General features: G+C 38.1%; 1 protein-coding gene across 1 annotated transcript; it reads right to left on the bottom strand.

Annotated features, from left to right (window-relative positions):
* Positions 1-21,067: 21,067 nt before the first annotated feature.
* On the bottom strand, positions 21,068-25,138 carry lysmd4 (LysM, putative peptidoglycan-binding, domain containing 4). The gene is made up of 3 exons (XM_008412364.2): positions 25,033-25,138; positions 23,296-23,558; positions 21,068-23,210 (listed from the first exon to the last, which is right to left on the bottom strand). The coding sequence occupies exons 2-3, from the start codon at positions 23,542-23,544 to the stop codon at positions 22,710-22,712; spliced, it is 750 nt and encodes a 249-aa protein (XP_008410586.1). The 5' UTR covers positions 23,545-23,558; positions 25,033-25,138; the 3' UTR covers positions 21,068-22,709.
* Positions 25,139-27,519: the final 2,381 nt, after the last annotated feature.

Here is a 27,519-nt window from a genome sequence, read left to right as displayed (position 1 = left end):
TAATTGTAAAGCCTTTATATCAAAGGCTTTACAATCTATGATGAAATATGTCAAAAGTTGCAAAAAGCCAGTTGATCAGAGAGGAACGGTCGGTTTTGTGCGTGTTCTTTGTAATATTAATACCCCTTATTTTTTTTAATCTGGCCATGGAAATTTATACGTCATACACTGTGTTTAAACAGTCAGTGGAAATTTGATAGTACCATAATTTAAAAAAAAAACTGGAAAAAACTGATACAAACTGTATCAGTTGCTTTTGAATCAGCCTTTAAATTACTTACTCCATAAGAAAACTTAACATTTCAAAGAAGCTCTGGATTAGTAATGTAGTAACTGAATGAAAGCGATGACCAAGAAATGGAATTAAAAAGTCAGTGCTGAATATCAATTAAACCAGTAATAAAAACAATAGAAACATTCAGTCATTTGTTTATTTTATGGTCATGGGTTTTGCAGGTCACCACTGAAATTAGCATCACATTGCCTTCAGTGTGGCAGTTAGTTCTGTGTTTGACCTGCTTAGTTTTTTTGTTGGACTTAATTTTATCATTAATGTTCAACGTCTGCGCAGCTTTTTTTTGCTTTGAATAAGAGAACCCTCCTCTGGTTATTGACATTACCACCATCTTAAAGTCCTTGTCCTTAGCATTGTGTGTTACCTTGGAAACCTGACTGCTCTCTGTGTCTCTTGGCCTCTGATTTCATCTCTTCAAAAGCTACTACAGCAGCTGCTGATGGCACTCAGTTCACTGCGCTGACCTTGTTTTGGTAAATTTCCTTCCTTCTTTTTTCCCAACAGAGTAAAATATTTATGACTCATTTACGATGTGCATCTTTAGTTGAAAGCTATCAAAGCTTTAGGTTTGGTCTATTAATGTAAGGTTTATTTCATTGAAATAGGTACAAATAAAATGCAGCTCTTCAAGATCAGACATTATAACCACCATGATTTCTCAACGCAAGGTAGTACATTTCTGTGTTGCTCTATGAATACCAGTACAGAAGATAATACATGTTTTTTGTATTGCCAAAATAAGAAGTGCATTTTCAATCTCTTATAGGGGGAATTTCTAAAATGGGAACGAGAATGTTTAGTGAACAGGTGAATAGACTTGGCTTGTAGTTGTGTGGCACTTTGTCAAGTTCAGACAACCCAAAAGCATTTCACACTGGCTACATTCAGTCATTCACTTACTGAACGTGGGTAGCTGCAGGATTTTAGCCACGCCTACCTTGGAGCTGTCTGACCGGGGCGAGGCAGCTGTGCACCGGCGCAATTACAAATACGTAATAAAAGATCAAATTTTAGAGGTGAAAATTATTTGAAGCACACACTGTAAAGTAAAAATAAATAAATAAGTAAATAAATAATTTTAAGTAAAGCTAACAATTTAAATTGGTTACAGATTTTTCAGTCTACAGAAAAGATTCTGTACTATTGGCAATGCATAGCTGCGTGTGTTTTCATTCCTGTTGCATGGAGGAAAATGTGTTGAATTTAACCCCAGTAGAGACTGTAGAGCCACTGAGGATTATGTCAACAACTGGCAACAATGAAATGCTTTCAAAAATCTTATTTATACCGTCCAGTTTTTTTTTTTTCTGTTTTGATTTGTTTTTTTTAAAACAAAAAAAAATCAATAGTTAAAAATTGCCTTGTTGATAGAAATTTGGGAAATATATTATGTGAACCAATCAGACAAAAGCAGAATTTATTGGAAGGTGTGTGTCCTACTACACTATGTGTACATCTAACACAGTATTTAAAAAACAACAAAATAGTGGCTGTCAAACGGAGGGGCAGGAGGTTGTGAGTGATGGTGTGGGATATCTTGGTTTTTTCAGGACCTGCAATTGCAGATGTGTAAAGTGTTTTAACTTTCCCTCTGTCTTTGTAACAGTATGTTGCTGAACCTAAGCTGCTGATATTGAAAAACGTGTGGCACAGAGAGCCAAGTTGCCCTCAAGAATAAGGTTCTGGGAATAAAACAACTGCCTAAGGTCTTTCAGCATAGAGTTTGCAAGTTCTCCCTGGGCATGCCTGGGTTATCCAGTCTCCTCCCACACTCCAAAAATATACTGTACCTGTTGGGTCAATTATTAACTCTAAATTGTGCTCAGTCCTGTGTATTTCTGTGTTGCATTTTGATAGACTGGTGTCTGGTCTGGTTGCCCAATATGATCATTGAAGACAGGAACCCAACTCCCCACCACACTGCAAAGATAAGCTGGTACCAACAACAGATGAATTAGTGGATGATTATTTGGGTCTAAACAACAGAAAATGTTCAGGAACATCGAGTCCTTTTACATGTTTGAAGTATGTGTGTCACTTTTGATCCCTTTCTACTGCCTGTTTATTAGAATCAAAAGTGATTTCCTTGGACATCGTGTCCCCCTACTTTAGTGAAACAACAGGAAAAGACTCAATGGAATGACAAGCATACTGGCGACTTTTAAGACTAGAAGAAGGTCCATCACTTTTCTTTTGTTCAGCGTAAACAAATATCAAACTTATCTAAAATATGGAAGGACTGTAACATTTTTCAGAGTTTAAAGAGTTAGATAAAAAGTCTGTTTTCATTAATTAAAGGGGTGAAACTATTAAATTAGTTGAATAGGTAATATGAAAGGATGTTCAGATGTTTAAAACACTGAAATGCATTTCTTCTGCTGCTACGCCTGTCTTAGACTGCTTGTTTAATATAGTTAGACTGCTATCACAGCATAACATTATTCTCTTGTGAAATGGTATGTGCAGTCCCTCTGGCATGTTGTTCGGAAATAGACCGAGCCATCAAATCAAAAGGAGCAGAGTCTCCTTGGCAACAAGGTCACACACATTTTGAGCCTCGCAGAGGAACTCTGACAGCTTTAGATTAGTTTGTGCACCAAACAGACTGAAGACTGTCTCAAAAAGTAAATAAATAAAATAAAACCAGAACAAAACGGAAGGACCTGTTCTGACATGCTTTGGATGCATGATAAATTAAAAACGAAAAACGGCGACACAAGCACTTTAAATATGTTGAATTTAAAACATGAATAAACGGCCACATTTTGCACAAATGTATACAGACAAACATACACCCTATAGGTTTCTCAGAGTAACAATTTAACAAGTATAATAATTGTGATTTCAAAGAAATTCTGATTTAATTCAGATTTGGAAAGTATTTTCTTCACAGACTTTTGAATTTTCTCTGTTATAGTTTAACCTCCAGCATTTGTGGGGGTTAGGGAATACCTGAGACTATCTAAAAGTATTTATATCTCTCTGATTTAATAGTACAAACACCAAATATACCTTCATCTGCATCAACGGGGACAGTGGCACTTACGCAGAATCTAACATCAACAGTCTTCCGGAAGACTGGCAAGAAAAACAAATAGGGTTTGTATAGGATAGGATATCAAGTAGCATTGAACCAAGATATTCCATATTTCCAGCTATGTTTTCCTTAAAATATTTAATATATTAATGCTAAAGATAAGGACTAGATCGTATTTTGGACCTACACCACCATGTCATTTGGTCCACAGTGCTTTTTTAAACCCAAGGTAAGTACAGCTGTCCAACAAGACATTTTAGAAAACTCCCTGCTTCCCTCTGTTCATCTGCTTTATGGAGATCCTGATTATGTTTTCCAGCAGGACTCTGCAACTGCCTACTCTGCTTAACACCCTACTTTAAAGGCAATTGTATCACTCTGTTTGATTAGCCAGCAAACTTACTTAAGCTGAACCCCAAGGAGAATCTATGAAGTATTGTCAAGAGGAAAGAAACACCAGACCCAAAGAGGCAAACAATCTGAAGGTTGCTAATGAACCAAGCTGGACTTCTCCAGCAGACTTCAGCAGAGCCACATGCTGATCACCACCTGGCCACATGGCATTGTTGAATTATTTTAAACAACATGATCTCCTAATAAAGTATTACATTCATATACTGTACATACATTTCAGTGGACTGACATTTTTGTATTAGAAATTATTTTATGTAATGACTTGTTATAGTTTTTATCAATAAAATTGACAAAAATGAAACACTGAAATAAATCACACTAGGTGTGATAAGACTCCCAATGACTGAATTATTTCTGCTTCCTGCCAAGTTTTTATCCATTTCACTCTCACATGTCTGGGTTATAATTATGATGGATGATACTTCTTCTATTTTATTATCTCTGAGATGAGGCTTGAAAACTCTATTCAACTCAGTGTTTACGAGCACAAACACAAATATGCAAAGAATGAGAAAGAGAGAGAGAGAAAGAGAGAGAGAGAGAGAGAGAGAGACAGACAGAGGCAGAAAGAGAAAGAGAAAGAAGAAGAAGAAGAAGAAGGTGGGGCACATATTGATTTGACAGCCAGTTAATTCAGGTCTTTTGTTACCAAACAGAGCCTAATCTAAATGTGATCAATCATGTTCTAGAGCCGGGTACTAAATGTAGTTTATATCAAGCATGTCCATTCTCTTTCAGTGGGACACATGGGGAAAGAAGAAGAAACAATAAAGAGACAATCTCTGTAAACAATGAAACTGATAACCGATCTCTTCCAACAGATTCTTCATGACACAGCCTGATCCACGGAGAGGTATAGCAACCCTAAAGCCCACCCTCCAGAGCTACCACTGTGCAACATTGTTAATATTCAGCTTGACATTGTTTCACTTGTGTGATTAAGCTTAGTGCAGAGTAAACTACCCACCACACTGACTTTGAAAATCAATGATAAAAAGCTTTGTTTTGGTCTGCCTTTCTTCCTTCGTCTTTGCTATTGCTAAGTGAGAAACCTTAGAACCTTAATGTTCCAAACAGCAGAGTTTATTGATCACTGAGTCTTCATGGTTTGTTTTTACTTTGTGAAGTTGTGTGGTGGAACTCAAAAGTCTGCACAATAGTTATTCACATTAACGGTCTGAATAAGGGCAGGTGTAACATAATGTTGTATTTATTCAATACTTGTGGCTATACTCTGAATTTTCTATATGAATACATGCAGCATCTGAAAAAACGGATGGTGCATCCTGTCATTTCTTTTACCCACTTCTCTCTGCATGGTTGTGGGGAATGCTAGTGCGAGGGGCAGGGTCCACACAGGACAGGTCACCACCCTATCACAGGGCTATACAGAAGCACACAGGACACAACCATGCACACACATATATACACTGAAGCTTATCTAGATTCTTTAATAAGCAAAAGAAACATATTTGGGTCTCAATTGTATCCATCTAGGCAGGTCTTATTGCAAATAAGCTAAGTCTAGAAGTGTTTCTCTTGAGACTGAAGTCAAATATTCAGCTTGTTAACAACTACCTTGGTAATTACTTTTGGATTTTTACTTAGTATTTGGTCAACATGATCAAAAATGATAATACTGTTACAGTAACTGTTCAGAGCCTGGAGAAATCTAGAGGAAGGGAGACATTTTCAATTCAAATATTAAAGTTGTGCTATTTTCTTTCTCCCCATGATGCCAGAACAGAATAAGAAGCCCATAGTTATTACAACAATTATGGCAAACAGTAGTTAAAACTATCATAGCTACTGGAGGAAATCCAAGTCAGACACAGAGTAACACAGCATTGTGGTCAGACACTACACACCAGGAGAAAACCCGCAGGCGCATGGAGAACATGTAAACTTTAAACAAACACAAAACGCTGTTTCTCCCACAGTGCTTTGCAGTTCAACGTTAATACAACAGAAAATATTATGGCCTAACTGCATATTTAATTGTAATGTTTACTATATACAGATAAATACTGGGCAGACTTAAAAGTACATTGTTAGACTATATCATAAAAAGGCATCAGGCTGTACTTGCAGCAAATGAAAAACATTCATACAGTGAATGCTTTCAGTCCCTTAGAGAGCCATATACAAGCTGCTTTTCAAGCAGTTTTGTCATAACATAAACCAGATGCATTTTGGAGGTTGCATTTAACAAAAAACAAAAAACAAAAAAAAACACCTCATTGGTGCCTCAGTTTTGAAACAGCAAAAGTGCCAGCAGTGACTCTCAAAACTCAAGTGAAAAGGAAAATAAGACAGCATGCACTGCTGTTTTAGCTTAATAAATCATTACATGCTAAATAAAGAAATAGTGCTGTTTTGAGTGAGCCGAGCAGCTCTGCTCTGTCTGTAACCTACGCAGAGTGTGTCTGGATCGCGAGAGAATTACTCGCACTCTGTTGTGGTGCGTCCCTTGGCTGTTTGGGTTTGGATATTTCCCAGACAAAAGCCTGTCTAAATAAGATCAATGTGTTTGTGCTTTTCTTCTCAGAACAGAAACTACCTCCCTGGTCCATGACTGTGGCATGTGGAATTAACATGTTTGAGGGTAAAGAAAAAACAAAAAAGCAAGTTTATCTAAAACCAACACTCCAACAGACCCATTCCTGCATTATTCTGCGTCCAAAAATGTATTTTCTGTCTCCAAACAATTGCTGTGCTTGTAGAAGTCTGCATCCGAGAGACAGGGATGATTCAGTTAAATTTGTTCTTTATTATTATTTATTTTTTTATTATTATTTCCTCAGTCATGTCAATGTGACAGAATGAGGCCAGCAGAGGAGAAAAGTGCCGTCTGATACTTTTGCAGCTCCATTAAGACAGTGCACCTAATTGTATTGCTGCTAATTACAACGTGGCAAACACCAGGTAATAAGAAACCTCCATAATGATTCATTACAGCTGAGGAAGATCACCAGGATTTCTAGCACCTAGCGGACTTGCTCGCTGCTGTGGTTGTAAATATATAATAGCTTAATGGTGGGACAATTTGGAAGCAGCTGGAGGTAACACTGCCAAGCCAGCTGTTTCGTTTCAAACCGGCAGAGGTGATGGGGCAGGGGGGTGGGGGCACTGCAGTCCTCACCCTCGGAGCTGCATTAAACCCTGCCCCGTGGGAGCACACACATGCTTATCCATGCACATGCAACTCGCTTATGCAACTTGATATTAGAAAGACAAAAAGTTAAGGGTTTGAAGCCAATTTGTGGTAAATTATGAGGAATAGAAAGCCCCGAGCTGTGGCAAAACACCATCTTATTGTTTTGCATTCGAGGCAAACCCATAATGCATCAATTATGACTAAAACACATGACAGAAGATGTTTTACTGCAAGCATTAAATCCCAGTGCAGCTGCAGAATGCGTCTACTCCGCACACAGACCAGACTTCGGATTCAAACGAGAAACCGTGGAACACTTTTAGCAGGAGCTACAGCACCCTCTACTGCCACTAGCTGCCATTTCCAGTCTGTGGTCCATGAAAGCATACTCCAGGTCCACAAGAAAAACCTTCAGTCACATTCTAAAGCCCACAAGCACAGAGGCTATAATTTTGTGGCTTGAGCAAAGTGATTTACTCATCTGAGGTTTTTCTGCTCCAGCTGATTTCAGGGCCTCAAACTGAATTTGTTGTGTTTGTTGTCAGTCTATGAAAAAATGGGATATAGTACACCATGTGTTAAATTAAGCAAATAGTTGTTGTGTTTTATATTACAGGGTTTTCTTCCTCGTGTTTTCTTTGAAGGCTGGCTTCAGCTGATCACAAAACAACCACCTAGCCGCGTTCCCGCTGCCTGCATGATTCACACTTTGTTACAGACTGTGATTATAAACAATGAAGCTTGTGCAGCTCTGCTTTCAAGTGTGTGGAGAACCACTCAAATTCACTCTCAGCTAAAGCACTTATTGTACACAGTGGAGATTTCCCCCTCCCACCCCCCACACCTGTATAAACAGACCCACAGAATCCTAACACCTATTTTTAATAAAGTGGTCCTGGAAAATGTCAAGGAGGCAAAAAGTGGAACAGAAATTTCTGAATTATTTGATTAAACATGCAAAAGCCATGCAAGAGAAAGTGACTTTACATTGTCCAAAGAATCATTTAGCCAAAAAAAAAAGAGAGAGAGAGAAAGAGAGAAAAGTGGAAATGGAAATATCTGATGCCCAAACTCCAACATGGTGAAAGCTTTTACACAGCCATGACATGACAGAGAAATCCCACTGAGCTCTTGGCAGGCTCTTAGTTAAAGTCCTCTCATAGATAAATTCTGTGTACATACACATGAGCTCTGTGGATGAAGCAATGCTGTGCAGAGACAGGGGCTGGCAGCTAAACTACCATACCTTCTGCAGCAAGTTTACATGAATACATTTTTTTTTTCCTGAAGGGGCTTTCCTTCTATTTTGCCAGAGATTGTGAAAAATATGGTAATGTTTGACCCGTGAATGTGACAAATAGGAAGCAGACTCTGCTTTACACCTGTGAGCAATTACAAACAGTGGAATGGAATGTTCCCCCACTGCTACAAGAAATATGCCTTTTGTCCTCTAAAAATAATACAAAAAATAAACAGTGGAAATGGTTGTAGTTCATGCTTTAGTGATTTGATGTGGTCAGTATAATCAATCTTGACAACTGTGAAAACTCCAAACATATCCACCTTCTACAGTACTTAGTCATTTCAGCAGGCTGTGTTGAAAACCAAAGTTTATAAGGATCCACTTTGAAATATTACAAGACCATGTGACTGCTTGGAAGGAGGATATGAAGAAAAACTCAGGAATCATCCTCATTATTTGTGCGTTGTGAAGGCAGTTGTAGAAAAAAAAAATGCAACATCAATGTTCTGTTTGGATATGATACATAAACATGTCCAAAGTTGAATGTTGCCAGTTAGCCAAAGCCTTTATTTCACATTTAGATGAGAATCTGATTTCACAAAAAGAACAAAGTCAGTTTACTAAGAATAATTATAATAATAACGTATGTATTTAGACCAAGATTTCAAACACTTTCTCACTGTTTGGCATTAACTCAGGTTAAACCTTTCATGTTTTAGGTCAGTTAGGTTTACCAAAATGTGTCTCATGTTCAAAATGCCACAATAATGAGAGGACATTTTTAGAGATGTTTTTTTTTTAAGTCAGAAGTTTACAAACACTAACTGTGCATTTAATTTATTTTGTAAAGCCCAGATGATGATGCTATATCTTCATTAGCTTCTGGTTTGTATCAGTTGAGTTACTGGAACATTTGAATTAACCTTCACAAGTCTGGTTCATTCTTAAACAGTACAATGTCCAGGTGCCTGAAGGTGCCATTTTTGTCTGTTCAAACAATTGGGGGACACCTAAAGAAGGACGTTCTATGTCCCAGAGGTGAATATGACATGTTCATCAATCCAAGAACGAAAGCAAAACTCTCTGTGAAGATGCTGGCTAAACCCGTTATCCACACTGAGACAAGTCTTGTGTCAACATGGCCCGATAGAGAGGAAGAAGCCATAACTCCAATATAAGAAGCCAGATTACAATTTGCCAGTTCAATCTGGGACGGTGACAAAAGCCTCAATTTTTGGAGATGTAATCTTAAAGTCTAATGAAACAAAAATATAAATGCTTGGCCATTGTTTAATTTGGAGTAAAAAGTTAGACCTTCGTAAGCTTGAGAACATCATCCTCACTATGAGGTATGATGGTGGCACCATCATGCTGAGTGTTTTGCTACAAGGGAGATCAGTTCACTTCACAAAAATGTTCCAAGTTTATGTCCTGCACCTGCAGAAGTTCACAGGGTAAAATGCCTTCTGCCTCTGAATACCTTCAGCCTCAAGTAAATCCAAGTTGTGATCAGTCAGTCTGACTCTTTCATATTAACTTTTATATTCATATTTGTGGTCTGTGGTCATTTTCCTCACCAGTCCAAAGCATTACATTTGGCCCAGTTCAGGGATGCTGAAAATCCCATCTGAAGGATAGCAAATCTTCACAGATCATATTTTTTCCCTGTAATAACCATAATAATACATAACTTTTAAAAAAGTTTTCATCTTAGTTTTTCATCCTAAGACGAAAAATTGTTTTCAGACTAGCAATTATATGGGATAAACTTTAGCTCATGGGCTGAGATGGAACCAAGCGGGCTGCATGGAACTGGTAAGTTTCAGAAATCCTTATCGTTTTAGTCAAAGTTGTGAAACAAAACAGACCAGAAACCAAGAGGTCATTCTAAAGCTCTGATCACAGTAACGTGACAGACTCATCCATGGACAGATTGGATTGAGTTTCTACTACTTAAGCAGGCAGATTTTGTTTGTTCTTTTTCTGCATTTTTTTGTTATTCTTGTGTTAGAGTCTAAATCGATGTCTTGTAGCTGCCCTGGTATCTACTGAACATAGCTTATATTAAAAATAAATGCATGAAGGGTGCTTGAAAGAAAAAAAAAACATTTTGAAACATGAAATTGATGAGAGACTGTTAAAGTTTAAGAAGCCATCTGTTGTATTCGTTTGGTTATAAGCACTATATGAAGCTAAAGTGAGATTTCAAGGACAAGGTCAAAGTGAAGTTGAAAACAAAACCTTCAGAGCTAGGATTTGCTTTCTAAAATGGTGAAATGCGACCTCCGGTTCTCAGAAATGGCAGACTGCATTAACGTTTCCACAGGTTTGAGAACATAACATAAAATAAACTCAGTTGAGGAATTGCAGTTAAGTTGAAGCTGATGGAATTTTTTATAGCTATTTGGCAGAGAGTCCCAATGACATAGAAGGACACAAAGTGTCAGTCAATGTAAGCAGCAGTGACAGACTCTGAAAACAACGCCCACTGAGGGGGAACAATCAGTGCAACAACGTGCAACCAAGTTTTGAAACACGAACAAAATATCTGTTTGAGAAACTTAGGTTTCACCACATCAAAGGATTTTCTTAGCAGTGTAACTCACTGTGTCTCATTAGGATTTATCTTCCATTTCTAAAAGTTATCATTTTTCAAGCAAAAAACTACATTTCGGGAGGAATTCTCAATGGACTAGACCTTGCAGTCCAAATTAGGCTTGCTCTGTTTTTTTCTTTTTTTTTTTTTTGTAAAAAAGAAAAACAAAAGACAGAAAAGAAAACCTGACAAGTTTAAACAAAGCAATTTCAGGCCCAGCTGCACCTGCAGTATTGACGTGCTGTGTCGGGGGTGGTGGGGGTTGGGGTGGTGGTGCGGGTCTAGCAGGAAGGCAATAATTTGTCTTGTAACAAGACTGAAATGAGCTCAGAGTCCACACGCTGTTGGCTTGGCGGTGGAGGGACGCCCAGTTGCAGACTGGATTTATGAAGCACACCTCAGACACGACAATGTAGCGGATCATTTCCGATAAAATAATGCTTTAAAAAGCACATTTTAAAGAACAAAAGCACAAAAAAAAATTACAGTGCACACTTAATAATAAATGAAGGGTATGTTTTCATGGTAATTTTTGCAAATAAAGGCTGGCCCTGGAGCGTTCTAGCAAAAATAAATGCAAATCAAACCAAATTAATTGATGTCTTTTATCATAATCATAAAACCATATAATGGTGGTTACTCATCCAGCTTGTTTTAATTAACTTTGTTTGCTGTAGGGGAAAAATAAAAAAACACCCTAGTCTCTTTTGTCAAGTTCAGAAAAAATAAATCTGTATAACACGTCAGAATTTTCACTGTTTGAAAAGATCAATTATATGAAAGAGGATCAGCTTTCACTTTGCTCTTCCGTCGTCGGGTCTGAGGGCTGAGGCTGCTGGGCGATGGCAGCCGTCTCTGTGGTGATGTGATCCCCCTCGGATCTGATTCTCACTCGTCGCCTCCTCAGGCAGATACAGGGCACACGCACGTGGACCTGGACAAACTGACAAACACACGCATACGCACATACACACTGTGACCACAGCTATCCTGGGTCTTTCTTTCCCTTTCCACTCTTATCTCTGGGAGGCTGTTGTCACTCGTTCATTGCTGTGCTGAGAGGAGCTTCAATGGCGTGACCTGATGAGGCTCTGAAAAACACCCCTGAAAGCTCTTAGGTGTCGAGGAGAAGCAGATGGTGACAATGAAGAGGCCCTGGGAGCAGGGGAGGCTCAACACCTCTTCTGTTCGCTGCTCAAACAAGATGTGAGCACAAAGCGCCGATAATTCTCCAAGCATGGAAGATTTATTTTGATTTACCTTTGAAACTCTACGTTTGGCTTTGCTTTTCAAGCCTGGATGCGAAAATCTATAATTAACGGCTCCTTCTGGGTTCATCAAATCCTTGCAAGCTGATTGAGTTTTGTACAGTTCAGTAAGAGACGTTATCCGAATCAATGATTATTCAAGTGAATAAGAAACAAAATAATTCTGGATGCAACAAGAAGTTGAGAAATTGTCCCGTTTGCTGCATAGAACAGGGAGATCCAGATTTGTTTACCGTGAATCACTCTGAACCCTTGTGGAATGAGGTATATGTTACTCTGTGACTTTTTCTCCTCCTTTAGCTAGAGTGTGTGGGTGCTATCTTTAGCTACTCCAAACCGGGAAATTTGAAGAAATTACGTTAACTCTGCTCTGGAAGGATGGGTGCCATTGATGCAAAAACTGTCAAAGAGGGAATGTAGCACAGCTTTAGCTCAAACCTCTACTCATGTGTACTCGCCAGACGGAGTTTTGCTGACAGACAACTTTAACCAAGTAACTGGCACAGGAAGAAAAGAGCTGTAGTTTGATTTCAAACTGTAGAGCTCAAATCCAAAAGCACAAGCTATTTTCAACAGTAGAACAAAATCTGACCTTCTGCGTCAGGTTACTGTGTGTTGGGAGATGTCATTGTCAGAACTGTGAGACAAGCACGCAGTTTGTGTACACAATCCCTCTGAGTGGAGAAAGGAATCAGGTTTTCCATTGCTCTACTCTTCTGCCTCCATAGCTGTATCCATGGGAGCACAAATCAGGTCAGAAAAACATATCAGCATGGGAAAAAATTACATTGCGTCTGCAGAAAGCAGAAACTATGTTTGAATGTGATTTCGTATGATGTGCATAAATCAAGGCAGTGCAGTGTGCTAAAGACAAATTAAAAGAAACCAATCCATTGACGTTTGACATTTAGCTGATACTAAGCTTGTTTGGGTAACTTAATCAGTTAAAACCAGTAGTTTAGATTTCTGATTTATTTTTTTATTTTTTTTTAAATAAGGCATCAAAATTCTGAATTAAAAGATCACCCTGGAAAAAATAAAAGCCTATATATTAACACCAGTTGTTGATTTTTAATTAAGTGTCTTTGGTTTCACAAAACTCTTAGTCATGTTGACAGTTTAAGGAATTAAGATAAATATTTTTCAACTCTGTTCATCGCATTTCAATATTTGCACTTAAAAATTCTCTACATATTGGAACATGCTTTAATGTTTAGTTTCATCTGTGGCATTCAGAAGAAAACCACAACCAGTCTGAGGCTTAATGCAGCTCTATGATCTTTCTCTGTACACAAGTCTGAGGCTGGGATTTATCGCGGAGCTGAGAGGGCTCTGGGAACATAGGGTGCTTTGGGGTTATTATTTTCCTATAATCCTGATATTAAGTGTGGTGGCATCTTCACATGCAACATGTTAAAGAATAACTGATCATATCAAACCTGAGAAATGTCTCCAATGCTGGAGAGGTATTTTCAAGACATGTCGAAGCAGCACTGATTAAAAGAAGATTGAGGGGAAAAAAATACCTTGTAATAAGTGACTCTCTCACAGTGTACAACAGGCCAATAAATCCCTGACCTTCTTTTATACTTTAGTTCCTAAGTCAGATTCTGCTGCCTGTTACTAGCTCTGACGTTACTAACTGATGGGGTTGTGACAAGAGGTGACCAGGAGATGATGGATCTGGTGGGGGATGTCTACCATAACGCCTTCTGTCTTGAAAGCGTTTAGTTGAAGAAAGTTCTGGCACATCTACAGCTGACATACAGCAAGTTGAGTGATTGTGATGTTGAAGACGGAGGTACAGATGAATGAGGAGAGCCAGCAGTTGTTTTGAATTGAAACTAGAAGGAGATTCCATGACAGTGGATAATGCTCGATGGGGAAGGAGGTAAAGCATGAAGAGGACAGGCCTGAGAATTCACCTTTGAGGGACTCCCATAGTGATTTTTCATGAAAGTGACCCAGAATCTCCAATGGAAATGTTTCTGTTTGATTTGTGAGGCTGATTTGTGATTTGTGATCATCAGCCTCAATATTCAGCTGCCGTTGGTCTGTCACCTTTGGTTAAATTGTTGTCTGAATGAACTTTACAGCAGAAATGCAAAATGGGCTTTGCCATTTACTGCCAGCACAGCAAATCAAACTGTCTAAAGCAAAAAGGTTATTCATGATGTCCCTTATATAGACATTATGTTGAATAACTTCCAAATGTCATCTTCTGCTCACAAATGTGAAAATCTGCGCACATTGCTGAACTTTTCTTCACCAAATACTTTCCCCTTGAAAAAAGCCTTCGACAACATCTGCACTGAGCATCTGGGAAAAGCAGCAAATTTGGCATCTCCAAGCGTGACAAGCATTGATTGTTTTTCAGGCACTTCAGAGCGACTAGCAGAGCGCCGAGGCCCTGTAACCTCCCAAATCCTGAATTTATGGAGTCCAGCAGCAAGTGGTTCTTGTTAGCCATGTCATCTTCTGAACAAATTGCCAAACTGAGCTCACAGATGGGGAGTCTAGATGATTTTTGTCTCCTGGCATAATTACTATTATTTGCTGCTTTCACAATGTGTCCACAACATTGTTCCACTTGCTGTTAACAAAACACATGGTATGACGTGACGACTGTGAATGAAAGGAGGGTTTGCATATTATCACTTCTATGCTTTCCTGATCCCACCTTCTTTTTTCTTTTTTTTTTAAATCCCAAAAGCCTTTGTGTGGTGGAAAAAAAACACAGACTACTAATGGCAGGAATCCCCCACCCACTAGTGTAAGTGGAGGGGGCTGGGGGTGAGGGGGCACTGCAACTCTGGCTTTAAAAAGCTGTCCAATTTTAACAGTGTTCATCTGGCAGCAAGAAGCAAAGAATTATCTGCCAGGAACTGTGGAATAAATTGTGCCGGGGCCTGGAGAGATGAACCGACTGCACCTGGTCTGACACAGCTGCTTAACAAACAGCACGAGAAGCAGAGGCAGAATCTTCGGGTTCAGGCCTCCAAAGTGTATTACAGACATAAATAGTCAGCGTGAACTAGTGAGACATTATTGTTATTTTTACAATCTACAAGAAGAATACAAAAAATAATTTACGGTCCTTAAATAGGAGATGAAATGTTTTCATTAAAAGTAAATAGTTGCATTGTAACTTTGAGTTATTATTAATCATCCAATGTGAAGGCTAACATCCGTCCGTCCGTCCTTTCATCCTGTTACAGATGTGGTTTTGCTGATAGCATATTTAATGGTTAATCAGATTTCAGTAGTTGCGTAAGTAGTTTCCGTATTTGAAATTAAATAAATTCTCTGAGAAGTGGAAGGTAACAGCTAGTGCACTGCCACTTTCAGCTCAATTTAGCAATTTAAATGGGGTATTGGGTAAAATCAACTTTTTTGAGCTTCACATCAGGTAATGATAATTTACATGATGATCATTTTCATGTTCTCTATGTGACGTGCAGATGATCACTTACACATCATGGGATACCATGCAGTGTTAGCTGATCTTAACACTGCACAATTTTAGCAGAGACCATAATGATGTCTGGTGTTGTTTTGTCCAGCCAGTCAGCTTCATGTTGCTGTTTGCAGCTCTGTTGGGTGAGCATGTGGACTGTATAAACCAACCTGATCAGCTGAAACCTAACAGGTCTTTATATCTCTGCCAAGTACAGAGCAAACTTTGTACGTTGTTTCACGGGTTTTGAACTTGTTTCAGCGTTTATTTGATAATTTGATAATTATATAATTACCTTGACACGGCATATGTTTGATTAATTTCGTAGCCTTCCACCGCTTTGTGAGGAGTTCCGAAAAGCTCAGCCTACAATAGGGTTAGGGAATCATTACAAATAATAACAGGACCTTGATTCAAAAATCTGAACTAACATTTTAAAGTCTCATCTCTGAGGTTTGGTGACTATGAGCTCTAAAATAATCAAATCAAATAAATCAAGGCTTTAGACTCAGCAGCACAACAGAAAAGGTCCAGGGCCAATATTATGTTAAGCCATCCTGTATGCTTGTGCATGCCCATACCAAGCAGGTGTTCAGCCGAGATGCACCCAGTAATTCCCAAAAGCATATCCAACCCATTAGCTCCTCTTCATCCATGCCTGTCTCAGTGGATTCTTCCTTCCTCCATGGAACTTTGTGTTGTCCTTTGCTACTATAAAGAGCAGCATCAGACAAGAAACCCCCTCCCCCAAAGAAAAAAAACAGTACAGTTAAAAAGTATATCTGTCATTTGAAGAGACTACAAAATAAGCTTTACAACAGCTCAAGTTTATTTTCAAATGTTTTAATCAAAGTAAAACTCGCATTACTCTTCACATGAGCCAAACTTATAGCTTTTAAAGTAGATCAGTTAACAGCCACCACGTATAAGATGAGATGAGGTGGACAAAAAGCTGCGTTCAGTGCTGAATATGTCATGGCAACCATGCCTCCCCACAATGCAGATGATTAAAGCTCTCTGTGCCGCTGGATTCAGATCTCTCAGACCAGCGCAATATTCCAAATCCAGTCCAATAAATTCTGCGCAAACTTCTTTTTGATTGGTGTTTGGTCGCAATAAAAAAAACAGCAAACAACAAAAAAAAAAAATCTAATAGACTAAAGCTGTTTTCCTATTATTTTATTGTAAACTTTAAAACATGTATGTGTTTTATTTAAACACATAAATGTGTGTAACTACACATTTGCAGATTTATAAATGCCTCCCAACATTATCATTTTCAAAACTTTGGCTTTTTTAATTTACCGTTTTTTTAAAGGTATGTTATAAGGTTCCCATTATACAAAGATGTGTCTTTCCTGATAAAAGCAACTATAATGTGATGAATTATTTACCCTTACACACCAGCACTCACATAAAATTGGCCAATCACTGTCCCCACATGCTTGTGTGTAACTGAATTTAACTGTATTGTAATTAATAAGGTGAATTGTTTTCTGTGTAATTTTTCCTGATTTTAACTGTGGTTATATAGAACTGAAATTAAACAGATTGATATGAAATAAATTCAGTGCAAGGAACAATGTTAATATTTGACCATTTGTCTACAAGTAACTTGGAATGATGTTTGTTGTGAACTGGCTCTCATTCTCTTAAGTAAGTTATAGAAAACACTGCATCAATAGTGACCAGTTAGTGTAAAGAAAGAAATTAGGATATCAGCACTTAATCTTTTAAAGTATGACAGAAAGTATGGCAGATCATTGTTTTTATTGTAAAATAATAATCTGGAATAAGCAGCAATAGCAAAGAAAAACAAAAGCGCCCCAGAAATTTGTTTTTCCTTTTTTAAAGTGTTTACTAAATTCCACCATTTAGTGACCTTTGTTAGCATATTCATTCCTTTCCAAAAGAAAAACCTTATTATGAGATCAAGTGACAATGTTTAATGGGTCTGTGTATACGATACAATAGTGGGCATAAAAGAACAATGCTAGGCGTAGGCTCGTAGGTGTCTGGAGGCTAACATAGGGCGAAATAAGAAAAACCGATGTAACTTTACACTTTTCCTTTAGTCTGCATGTGCTGCTTCAGTAGGACCATCTCAGCACCAAAAACCCCGAAGCACTAAGGAGAATCTAAAACAGGTGCCGCACAGTTGGTTCTTCCACAGTGGGGGAAGAAAAAACAGCCACGAACCCCCCTCCCCTCCCGCAGGAATATTACTGACACAACATCACATTCTCCAGCCAGCTGCGCAGTGAGTCCGCGGATAACTTTCAGCATATGTGCAATATATTCAGCATCCACATTCAGCCGACCCCGCCGCTTCAACAAACTGCATTCTAACTTTGGGAGCATTTTTCTGTGCTGGATTGGTTTAGAATTCTTAATGTGAGACAAGAGACGAGCAAATGAAAGTGCCTTAGCTCGGTTTTTGACACCTTGTGTGTTCTTCGAGTGACGCCACAGCATCTGGAGTGGATTTATACAATAAAATTCTGGCTAGAGATTCAAAGTTTGAAGTATTTTTAATTGTATCCACTCCACCAAATCTGGGAAACTAAAATGTCTCCTGGCAGGAACGTTCAACTACATAGTCATGCTGATCTGCAATGTTCTTTTTCCATATTTTTTTCTTTTCCCATCTCAGTCCTACGTTAAACAGGCATTGTCTTCTTTTGGTCTTCTTCTTTAAATGCACAGAGCAAAAAACGTCTTTAAAAAATTCTGTATGTTTTTTTAAATGTTTCGGATTACAGTCATGTTGATAGCAATGCATATAAAACTGTATAGTTGGTATGGCTAGATCTCAGTGCTATATGTTATAACCACATGCACTCTGATTGACTGGAAATTGGTTGGATTGTCTGATTCTGTGCAGAATTGATTTTCCGGGACTAGTTTGTTTGACAAGGTAAAAATAACTCAAAACCAAATCACCTTTGTTCCTCAAGCCTCCATTCTCAGGCCTGTTTCCTTAACATCCTCTATGCGTCTCGTAGCTCAGATTATTAAGCAGTACAACATCTAACACCAACTTAGCCAACAAAAGGAAATAGATCATATCACCCCTGTTCTTAAATCACTGAAATGGAATCCAGGTTTTGAAAGAATGCATTTTAGAATTGGTGCAAGGCGCGAAATGGATTTGAGTTGCTTGTCAAGTAGGAACCACGTGTACTCCTCAGGTCATCACTGACCATTGACTTAAGTTTTCCCAGGATCTGAACTAAACAAGGGAAGGCAACTGATCGTTTCTATGGAACAAAGTTCCTGAAAATTTTAGACGTGCAAAAACTGTGGGGACAAAAAACATGTTTGCTTACTGCAGCTTTCCTATAGACATCAACAATCATGGCCTAGCTATTTATCTGTTTTAAATGTGTATTTAAATATTTATTCAGCTTTATCTAGTTGTTGCATCTGATGTGTAACATTTACTGCTAAGCATGCTGATTATAACATGCAATTACTTTAAGGTTGGGGTCTCTTGTTGTTTAATGTCATTTTCATTACCTCTGATCCTTTAGCTTCCCGCAAAGCACCTTGAATTATCATTATTATTACTAATAATAATGTTTTTTCTTGTTCCATGACAACAACAATATTCCAGCCCCAAGCGTGGGTCATACCTGCACAACACTAAACCCACTGCTGTGCAACAATGCACACATTCACATCCCGCAGACAGCAATTTGCTTCTCTCATTCCCCACCACGCCCTGCTTTCGTTCTCAGCCACCTGCAAAACAAACTGCGCTGGAAACTTCACTACAAATTACCCTGTGTCTGCCAAATCCCCCGGGAGCACTGGAAATCAAAACCCCGGATCTCCCTGCCCCCACAGAGACAGCCCTCGGAACCTCACACACAGTATACCCTGACTACATTTAAGCTTATTTACAATCCTGTTTTAGAATTTTATTATTTTCTAAAGGCACTTTTGGGTAGAGGCCAGCGGAAAGTGACATTATAAAAAGAACGACTATCCTTGTTTAAAGGTGCATTTATTTAAACTAGCCCGTAGATGACGAATAAAGAGCATATAAAAGTTTGCCGTCATTAACTCCACATGCCTCTGTTGGTTTCAAGTCAATGTGACACCATGAAACTAAGCCCCCATTGCTCCTTAGAAAGAGTGAAAACTGAGACCTGTTTCACTTCATGTGAAAATCAAAGGAAGGCACATACCTTAGCAGTGAATAATGATCAACCTCATATACCCAGCAACTCTGTCGTTTTTGGTGCGACAGCGCCTCTTGGTGACGGCGTTGTGCAAGTTCAGCCAGTCAAAGATTTTAGTAAAAGAGAGAGAGTCAATGGCCGATGTGCCAGAAAGATGAGTGCTGAAAGCTCTTTGGAAAAGGGATTAGGAGTGTTTATGTTGGCCAAGTGGCCCACTGCCAGCTGCTCAAGTGTGCAAACTTCTTAAAGCTGCAGAGCTTGGGTTTGGCCATGAATCTTTTCACTCTATTTACCCTCCTCCTGGACTGTATGGATGTGCTTTGTTAGAGCAGAGCCAGCTCCGCTTCGACCCCCACCTCAAAACAGAAGTATAAAAAAAAGAAAAAAAAAAGTGCTGGAATAAACCCCAACTTCCGGCCCTGTGAAACCCAGGCAGCCCCAAAGTGTGAACTCTGATGGACTCACGACACATTTGTTTATATTCACCCTAAATACACAAGTAAATTCTCCTCCATTAAAAAAACCATATATATACATATACATATGTGTGTGTGTATGTCAGCATCAGGATACGTTCAGACTGGGAGCTGGCTGGGTGCCAGAGCTCTGTGGCCTGGAGCTAGATCAGAGCAGGGTTTGTGAGCTGACGTTATGAAATGGGGGTCTGAGGTCAAAGAATAATAAAAGGCAGTCTCAGCCGCTGAACAGCAAATTCCAACTTTTGTTCTTCAGGCTTAGAGGCTTGTTCCCCCCCACTTCTAGTACTTCTGTTTGAAGTAGTGCAGTCAAACATGCATATTCAGTAGCTAAATGGAAATTTACCATACAAACCTAGTTATCTTGATTAAGTTTCTTCATCTTTTGAAAATACCAGGACAGCTTAAAATCTGAGTTGCTTTTCCATTATAAAAAATATATTTTATTAGGTTCCATGCAAATCTAGTGCTGACTTGTGCCTTGATTTCTAAATGAAGTTTTCTATTCGTTATTCTTAACAATTTGAGAAGAAAACTATTCCTTTTTCAGAAAACCTATTGCATAATTAACAGAGGAATGCATTAGATATAAGTGAGAATCAATATTAATACTTTAGTACAAGCTGAATTATTACAATTGAACTGTCAGCATAATACATAATTAAGCTACATTACACATACTAATCTAACACCAGCAAATGACATGGAATCTGCTGTACTAAATATACTTTTAGCACTGTTTGTAACACACATATTTTTAGTAATAATTAACAGACAGATGATAAAGCTTCAAACTGTCAGCTAGAAGAAAGGTTACTGTGTTTCCTTCACATGGCAATAAAGACAAACTGTGGTGTTTGAAGCCATTTCTCGTTGCAAACAAAGATGGTGAAAGATAACATTATTACATTACTATTTCAGAGAAAATTTCAGACACTCCCACTTTCAGTTTGAATTTAATCTGGACCAAGCAGAAAACAATATTACTTTCACACAAGTCACTTTTCCATGTAAATGTTAATGCTAAAATGCTTATTATTATTATCTCAAATACATAATGCTAAAAACATGATGTATTTGAGATATCAATCTAATTCTAACAACATTCTTATATTGAAACACTTCAAAAGTTAAACAAACCAGTGAAACTGAGCACCTGTCCATTCTTCATTCAGGCTGGTTAAGCTCAACTCACAAAGAAGTCGTCAGGCACTTAATGTGGCTTTGATCATCAACGAATAAATTATTTAGAAATATACCCCATTCTGTTTCACATGTAGCAGGAGGTAAGATAAAGATTAAATGGGTTACACATATTGCACACCTAGTTATTGTAAACAATCACACTTAGCACTGTCAGGCTCTGGACAAATAGGCATGAGGTGCATTATGGCAGCTAAATAACAAATACAAACAAATGCATTAAAATATCTTAAATACAGCTTAAACTTGAATGGTTCTAACAGCTTAGAAGCTCAAGTTTATTGTTCCTGGTGGAAAAGTCTAATATCTTACTGTAGTGCAATAGATCTAAAACTGTGACCTAATATAGTTCAGATGAGATCTGTTCATGATTGTGAAGCTGTATGGAGGATTTGAAATTCACTTCATGAAAGCTACTAATGGATCTGAATCAAGCTTCATGTTGTACTTTGCTGTGAAACAGTTATTTGTCCTCGTAGAGATTTCTGTGTCACAATGTTTTAAGTTATCAAACCAATTTCATAGTCAGAAAAATGTAACATTAGTGAGTACCATTCAGTTTTACAGACCATACCCAAGCCAGATTACTGCCACATCATGTCTGGTTGTTAAGAATTCGTCACCAGATGAAACAAAGTTTGTCACGACAGTAGTCGTCAGTCTGGAAAGGGTTTCAGAGCCGTTTCGGTGGTGTAATGGTCTGGGAGCGGCTTCGCCGTTTTAGGATCTGAATGATTTAACATTACTGATGAAATCATGAATCATCTCATCCTGAGGAAGAATTTCTGTCCATCGGCTCAGGACATTAAGCTTCGAGTGCACTTGGAGAATGATTGAGAAGACACCACTAAGTTCACCTCTGAATGTCTAAAAAAAATAACAAATTTACTCATACAGCAGCGATTATTGAAAAACTAACTTTGAAAGTACTGAATTGTCTGATAGCGACATAACCAGGAGGCATAACCTGTTATAAGGTTTAAGGTGAATTACGTTTTCACATAGAGTCAGGTTGGTTTGGGAAGGTTTTCCCCTGAAATGTATTAAATCAAATTATATGTGACACCCCCTTCAAATATTCCATTTGTACAGGGTGGGTTTCTTTTTTTTTCTGACAATAAAATGAGCTTGCAGCGCTGAAAAATGAGAGACAACAAAAACTAAAGTCAAAGAAATCTGTAAGAGGTTAAATATACTTTCACTGCAATAAAGTTTTGATTCAATTAATTTAACTGAAATTCACTGCTGGTATTCAGACACAAATTTTCTTAAGCAAAGACTTTTAGCTCCAGTCTTATTTTCATCTTGTATTTCACCCAAATATAAAAGGATTATAGATTTTTCTTCACCTGATCTATCCAGGTTCTTAAAGTTGTTTAGCTACGGTGTGTCTGTGTTGTGTTGGAAGAGGAGACGGACGACTGAGAAACAGTTGGCGAGACTACTCCGTTAACCCTAGTTTTGAAGTAAATCAAATAAAATAATGGCAGAACAATCCCTATTAAGAGCATGGCTACTAAAGCGTTCCACCACTGGATTCCCCAGTCCGCGCCGTGACTCTTCACACGCCGTCTTCCAAAACCGCATCTCCTCCACCTCCCAGCGTTTTCTGAGAAATCTTCTTCATGGTCAGGTGTGGTCTGAATCAGTTTGTCCATGTCGCTGTCTACCTCCATCAGAAAGTCTGTGACATCCTGCACACGTGGCTCAAATGGAGCTCTATCATGAGCGGAGCAAGGTACTTCCTCTTGAGGATCATGTTGTTCTGAGAGCGTTTCTGTCAAAAAGCTGTGCTTCTGAACTGGTATTTTGATGACTTTCAGTGCAAACAAATCTTGTTCTTGCATAAGGTTGTTAACCCGTTTTAAGTCAGCAACCTGTGGAGATAAATGTGACCTGTTAAAACCCTATTTAAAAAAAAAAGAAAGAAAGAAAGCTACAAGACTGTGTGTTTCATTTTACCTTGCAGCCATATTGCAGGGCAAGCTTGTTGAGGCTATCGCCGTCTAAAACCTCTCGCTCCAGCAGCTGGACATTCCTCACGTTGTCTCGCTTCATCTGCCTTGTCTCCACAACGCTGAGCTCCTCATCGTCCGAGGACACAGCGGACTCATTTGTCCTCCTCTTGAACATGTACACCTGCCCTTCTGCACTGGCATGTACATCCACAGGGGCCTGGAACGCCTGCGGGTCATGCTCCCCCCTCCACATAACGACACATCAACCTGTAAATAAATAACCCGAATCACTACAGCGCGATTACTCCAAGATTTCACAGCCTCATAATTTAAATGATTTCCTTTTAGTGATTATGTGTAATGTAATAATTTGGTACAAGAAAGCATATCTGCCAAATATTGGGCTTGGGCTGGCACAAGTGACAGATGAGGAAGCAACTTTTAAATTTATTTGTTATTTAGCAACTGCACAACGATGGTTCATCTTGAAATAAAGCAAATTAGATTTGGATCAGTTTATTTTCACATCTCTGTGGTCATACTAACTGTCTTACGCGCTTCCCAAATAGAGCAGCTCAATCCCTGCTGTGGATTGTTATAAAAACACCAACAGGGAGGCCTGAAGTTGGTCCTTCAAAATAAAAGTAAATTTTCAGCTAATGTTAATAGCATATTTTTACAAAATATACATAGTACTATGCACATTTGCATTTGGAAAATATTACTATAAAAGATACAGCTACAACTACAGATTCAAGTCTTCCAGAGACCAGTAAAACAAAAACAAATCATACAGAAAATAAGCAAAAGATTGACCAAGGTAGTTTGAATACAACCATGTCATTGATTAGTCTACCTCAAAAACTATTTTGCATAACCTAAATACCAAAAAATTATTTCAAATCTGATTTTGGAACAGGAGAGCATGCTTAATTAGCTCGTGTAGCATCTAAATTCCATCCAACAGAGTTAATTTATTTACAATTACGTCACAAAGTATTTCTATTTTTTTGTAACTGTTGGACAACATTTTTGTATATAAACCCATAGTTGAAACTATAAAAACTGTACCAATTTTAATTTACACACAGAATCTTGGTATCGATTGTAGATTCGTACAATGCTCTGAAATAACAAACTTCATTTGAAATGCCACTCGTTTGAACATTTTGCTGACATGCGGTAATTTATGGATTTTATTCACAAAGTAGGTATTTAGCTTTGCATTTGATTAAACGGTGCCCACACCTTATTCACTTCTATCACAGCACGAAACTCTAATTTAAGACGTCTATTATTGCTTTAAAAGCTCTAGGTAATCATTAAATTCAACCAGCAACCCGTGGACTTTCAAAGTTATTCGTACATGATATATGAGGATAATTTACCCGCAAAAAGATGAGTTAAATTGAAAATTTATAACTACATAAAAGCAGGATTTACTGTGATTTGAATTGCCAATCGCACTTGCTGCTTGGGGCGCTAATACGTGATAAAAAATAAAGTGACTCGATAATGGAGAAATTCCCGGAGCTCTAACGGAGCATTTGAATGCAGCACAAACTTTGGCCAGCAACTTTAGCTTTAGCTATTTCTCATCTGTTGGCGAACTTTCTGCCACATCGACCTGTCTATTTCGGCCACAAATACAGCCTAGCCATGTAGTTACACCATAAGGAAACGTTCTAATTAACGGTAACTAGTTCTTTAAATCCATACTAAGCCAGTTGTACCTCATTACCTTGTGCTTTGGCAACTGTAGCAAATCGCTCCTTCCAGGTTGGCCTTGTTAGCTCTGGACGAGTTGCTACTGTTGCTACTGGTTAGCCCACTTTTTCGGGGGACTGTCACATCGAAGAAATATGCAATGTCGCCACCTCCTGGACTCCAACTGCAAATTACAAGCCATTTCTATATCGAACAAAAAGTACATTTTTCTGTACATTAAATATGTGAATAAAATAATCATAGTTAACAGAAATAAACAAAATACGATAAAAAAATTTAGAAACAACATATAAGTTTTACTTTTAAGTAAAACCAGCAACCCCATAGTTGTTGAAATAATAATAATAATAATAATAATAATAATAATAATAATAATAATAATAATAATAATAATAATAATAATAATAATAATAATAATAGACTTTTAAAATACTTTCTTGTTCATTTAGGTCCATGTACTAATATCAAACTTTGCACACATGACTCAATTTGTATTCATAAAATACAATCACTATTATGACAATGCAGCTCTCTTTCAATACACACAAATATTTCAAAACACTACCAGTTAAATGAAATGTGCATAAAAAGTAGGTACTACCACTATGACGTTTTTGAATAGGAGTCTTATTCTGTTCATTCTTCTTGTCAAACTCTTGTTATCTCGTTATAAAAACTTTTCTTTACATCTTTTTAGGCAATATATGTTCATTGTGTCCATAAAGTGACGCACACTCAGACACAGAGAGAATTCTTCAGTGAAGTTAGCTGTCAGCACTGCCATATGTCAACCCAGAAAAAAAAAAAATAACTCACACCTCCTGGTGAGAACATATCAACAGTCTTGCAGTATGGCACACAGACAGGTACCAGCTGTCCTACATCAAATAATCTAAGGATCTGGTTGTTGACTTAAAAAGGTGGCAAAGATAAAGTACCTCTCTTTATATATTTTAGTGGAGGTGTAGGAGGTCAACAGTTTTAGGTTCCCTTGAAATAACTATCATAGTGAATTTGATCATCTCATTTCTCCGCCAAATGCTTTGAAACAGATGTATGTCTCGAAGAAGGCACGCCAGCTAAGACACACAAACTCACTTGCAAAATTTAACTTCTACAAAACAGTGACTCAAAACGTCCCAACTCAGAACTACTGCAATAAAGGCTCAACAGTAGGCATAATTAAAACTGCCTGGAGCAGCTTCATATCATGCCCAATAAATATCAGAGATATCAATGATCTGAGGGGGCACAGAGCCAAGAAGACACAAATTCTTTTCAGTCACAGCCTCTTCTCATTGCTGAACTGTGCATGCAGAATGACCTACTGCTGAAGCAGATATCATGTTTACATTTATTTTCTGCTCTCCACCATCACTATTACAAAAGTTCATGTCTTTGATTTAACAGTGTATTCACTCATTTATGAGTTGGACTGAGGGGGTGCTAGAAACTGACCGTCACAGGACCAGAAACCAGGCTACTGGTGAGTCCCTTCTTGGCCACTAGGTGGGGGTGTTGACCTTTCATATGAGTTACTAGATTGCCTGCATGTTTTAGATTTTTGCTAAATGCTAATGTTTGTGTCATATCATACATTTTTTTTATTCTACACAGTATTGAAGATGTTGGGTTTAAAACTGCTAAATATAGGTGTCTTTTTCAAGACTTTTTACCACTGAAGACAACATAGAAAATTAGACATAACTCACTAAATTCTTTGTTAGTTTCTTTTAAATGTATATCATTGGGCTTTGATGTCCTGGGAGTGAATTTAGCGGCCAACATAAGTTTGTATTAGCCTCATATACAAGACTGTGAATATTTTCAAATATGTTCCCATGCTGCCTAAAACAGTAACGAAAAGTTCAGTCTACCTTTGAGCAGATTCTAGTGGAAGTTAGAAAAGAGGATATTTAAACCTGCCTTGGGCCATCATTTCCAAGGTGACATATTTCAGATCATTGATTTACTAAACCGTTTTGATAAAACCAAAGCATAGTCCACAGAAGTTGGTTCAGATCTTCTGAAACAACCCATGATTGCAGAGAATCATGGGTCATGTTAGCTAAACATATTCTGTCTTTGACATTTTTTTTATATTAAAATAGCAATGGAAAGATCTAAAGGTTATATGCCATTTTAATAGATTACAGATTACATTTCTGATCATTTGGCCCACATGTGCAGATATTTCCAACTTTACACACCAAATATAGGTAACTAAATCAATTGAAGATTCTGATGAAAGCACCTGAGCCTCTTATCAGACCTGGAGACCATATTCCGTTCATCTCAGTATTCAGGGACTGACAGTGAGTTGAGTTATGGAGGCTTTGGAATGTGTGCAGTAGAAATTCCTCCTGATGAAGCGAGTGCTTGCGGGATCAGGAAGTCCCTTGATCGGAGAGTCTTGCTAACTTCTAATCACTTCAACTGGAGAAATGTTCCCCGATTTGGCTGAAGTGGCACCCGTAATTTCAGTCTCCAGAGTGTCAGC

The sequence above is a fragment of the Poecilia reticulata genome, linkage group LG6 (assembly GCF_000633615.1).
Source record: "Poecilia reticulata strain Guanapo linkage group LG6, Guppy_female_1.0+MT, whole genome shotgun sequence".
Classification (NCBI taxonomy): domain Eukaryota; kingdom Metazoa; phylum Chordata; class Actinopteri; order Cyprinodontiformes; family Poeciliidae; genus Poecilia; species Poecilia reticulata.
Note: the sequence above shows the minus strand (reverse complement) of the source record. Positions and strands in the feature narration are given on the sequence as shown.

Excerpts from the sequence above, each read along its gene's own strand:
- lysmd4 (XM_008412364.2), bottom strand. The coding sequence starts at position 23,544 with ATGTGGAGGGGGGAGCATGACCCGCAGGCGTTCCAGGCCCCTGTGGAT. Across the intron at positions 23,211-23,295 it reads CCCTGCAATATGGCTGCAAG|GTTGCTGACTTAAAACGGGT; the intron begins GTAAAATGAAAC and ends TTATCTCCACAG.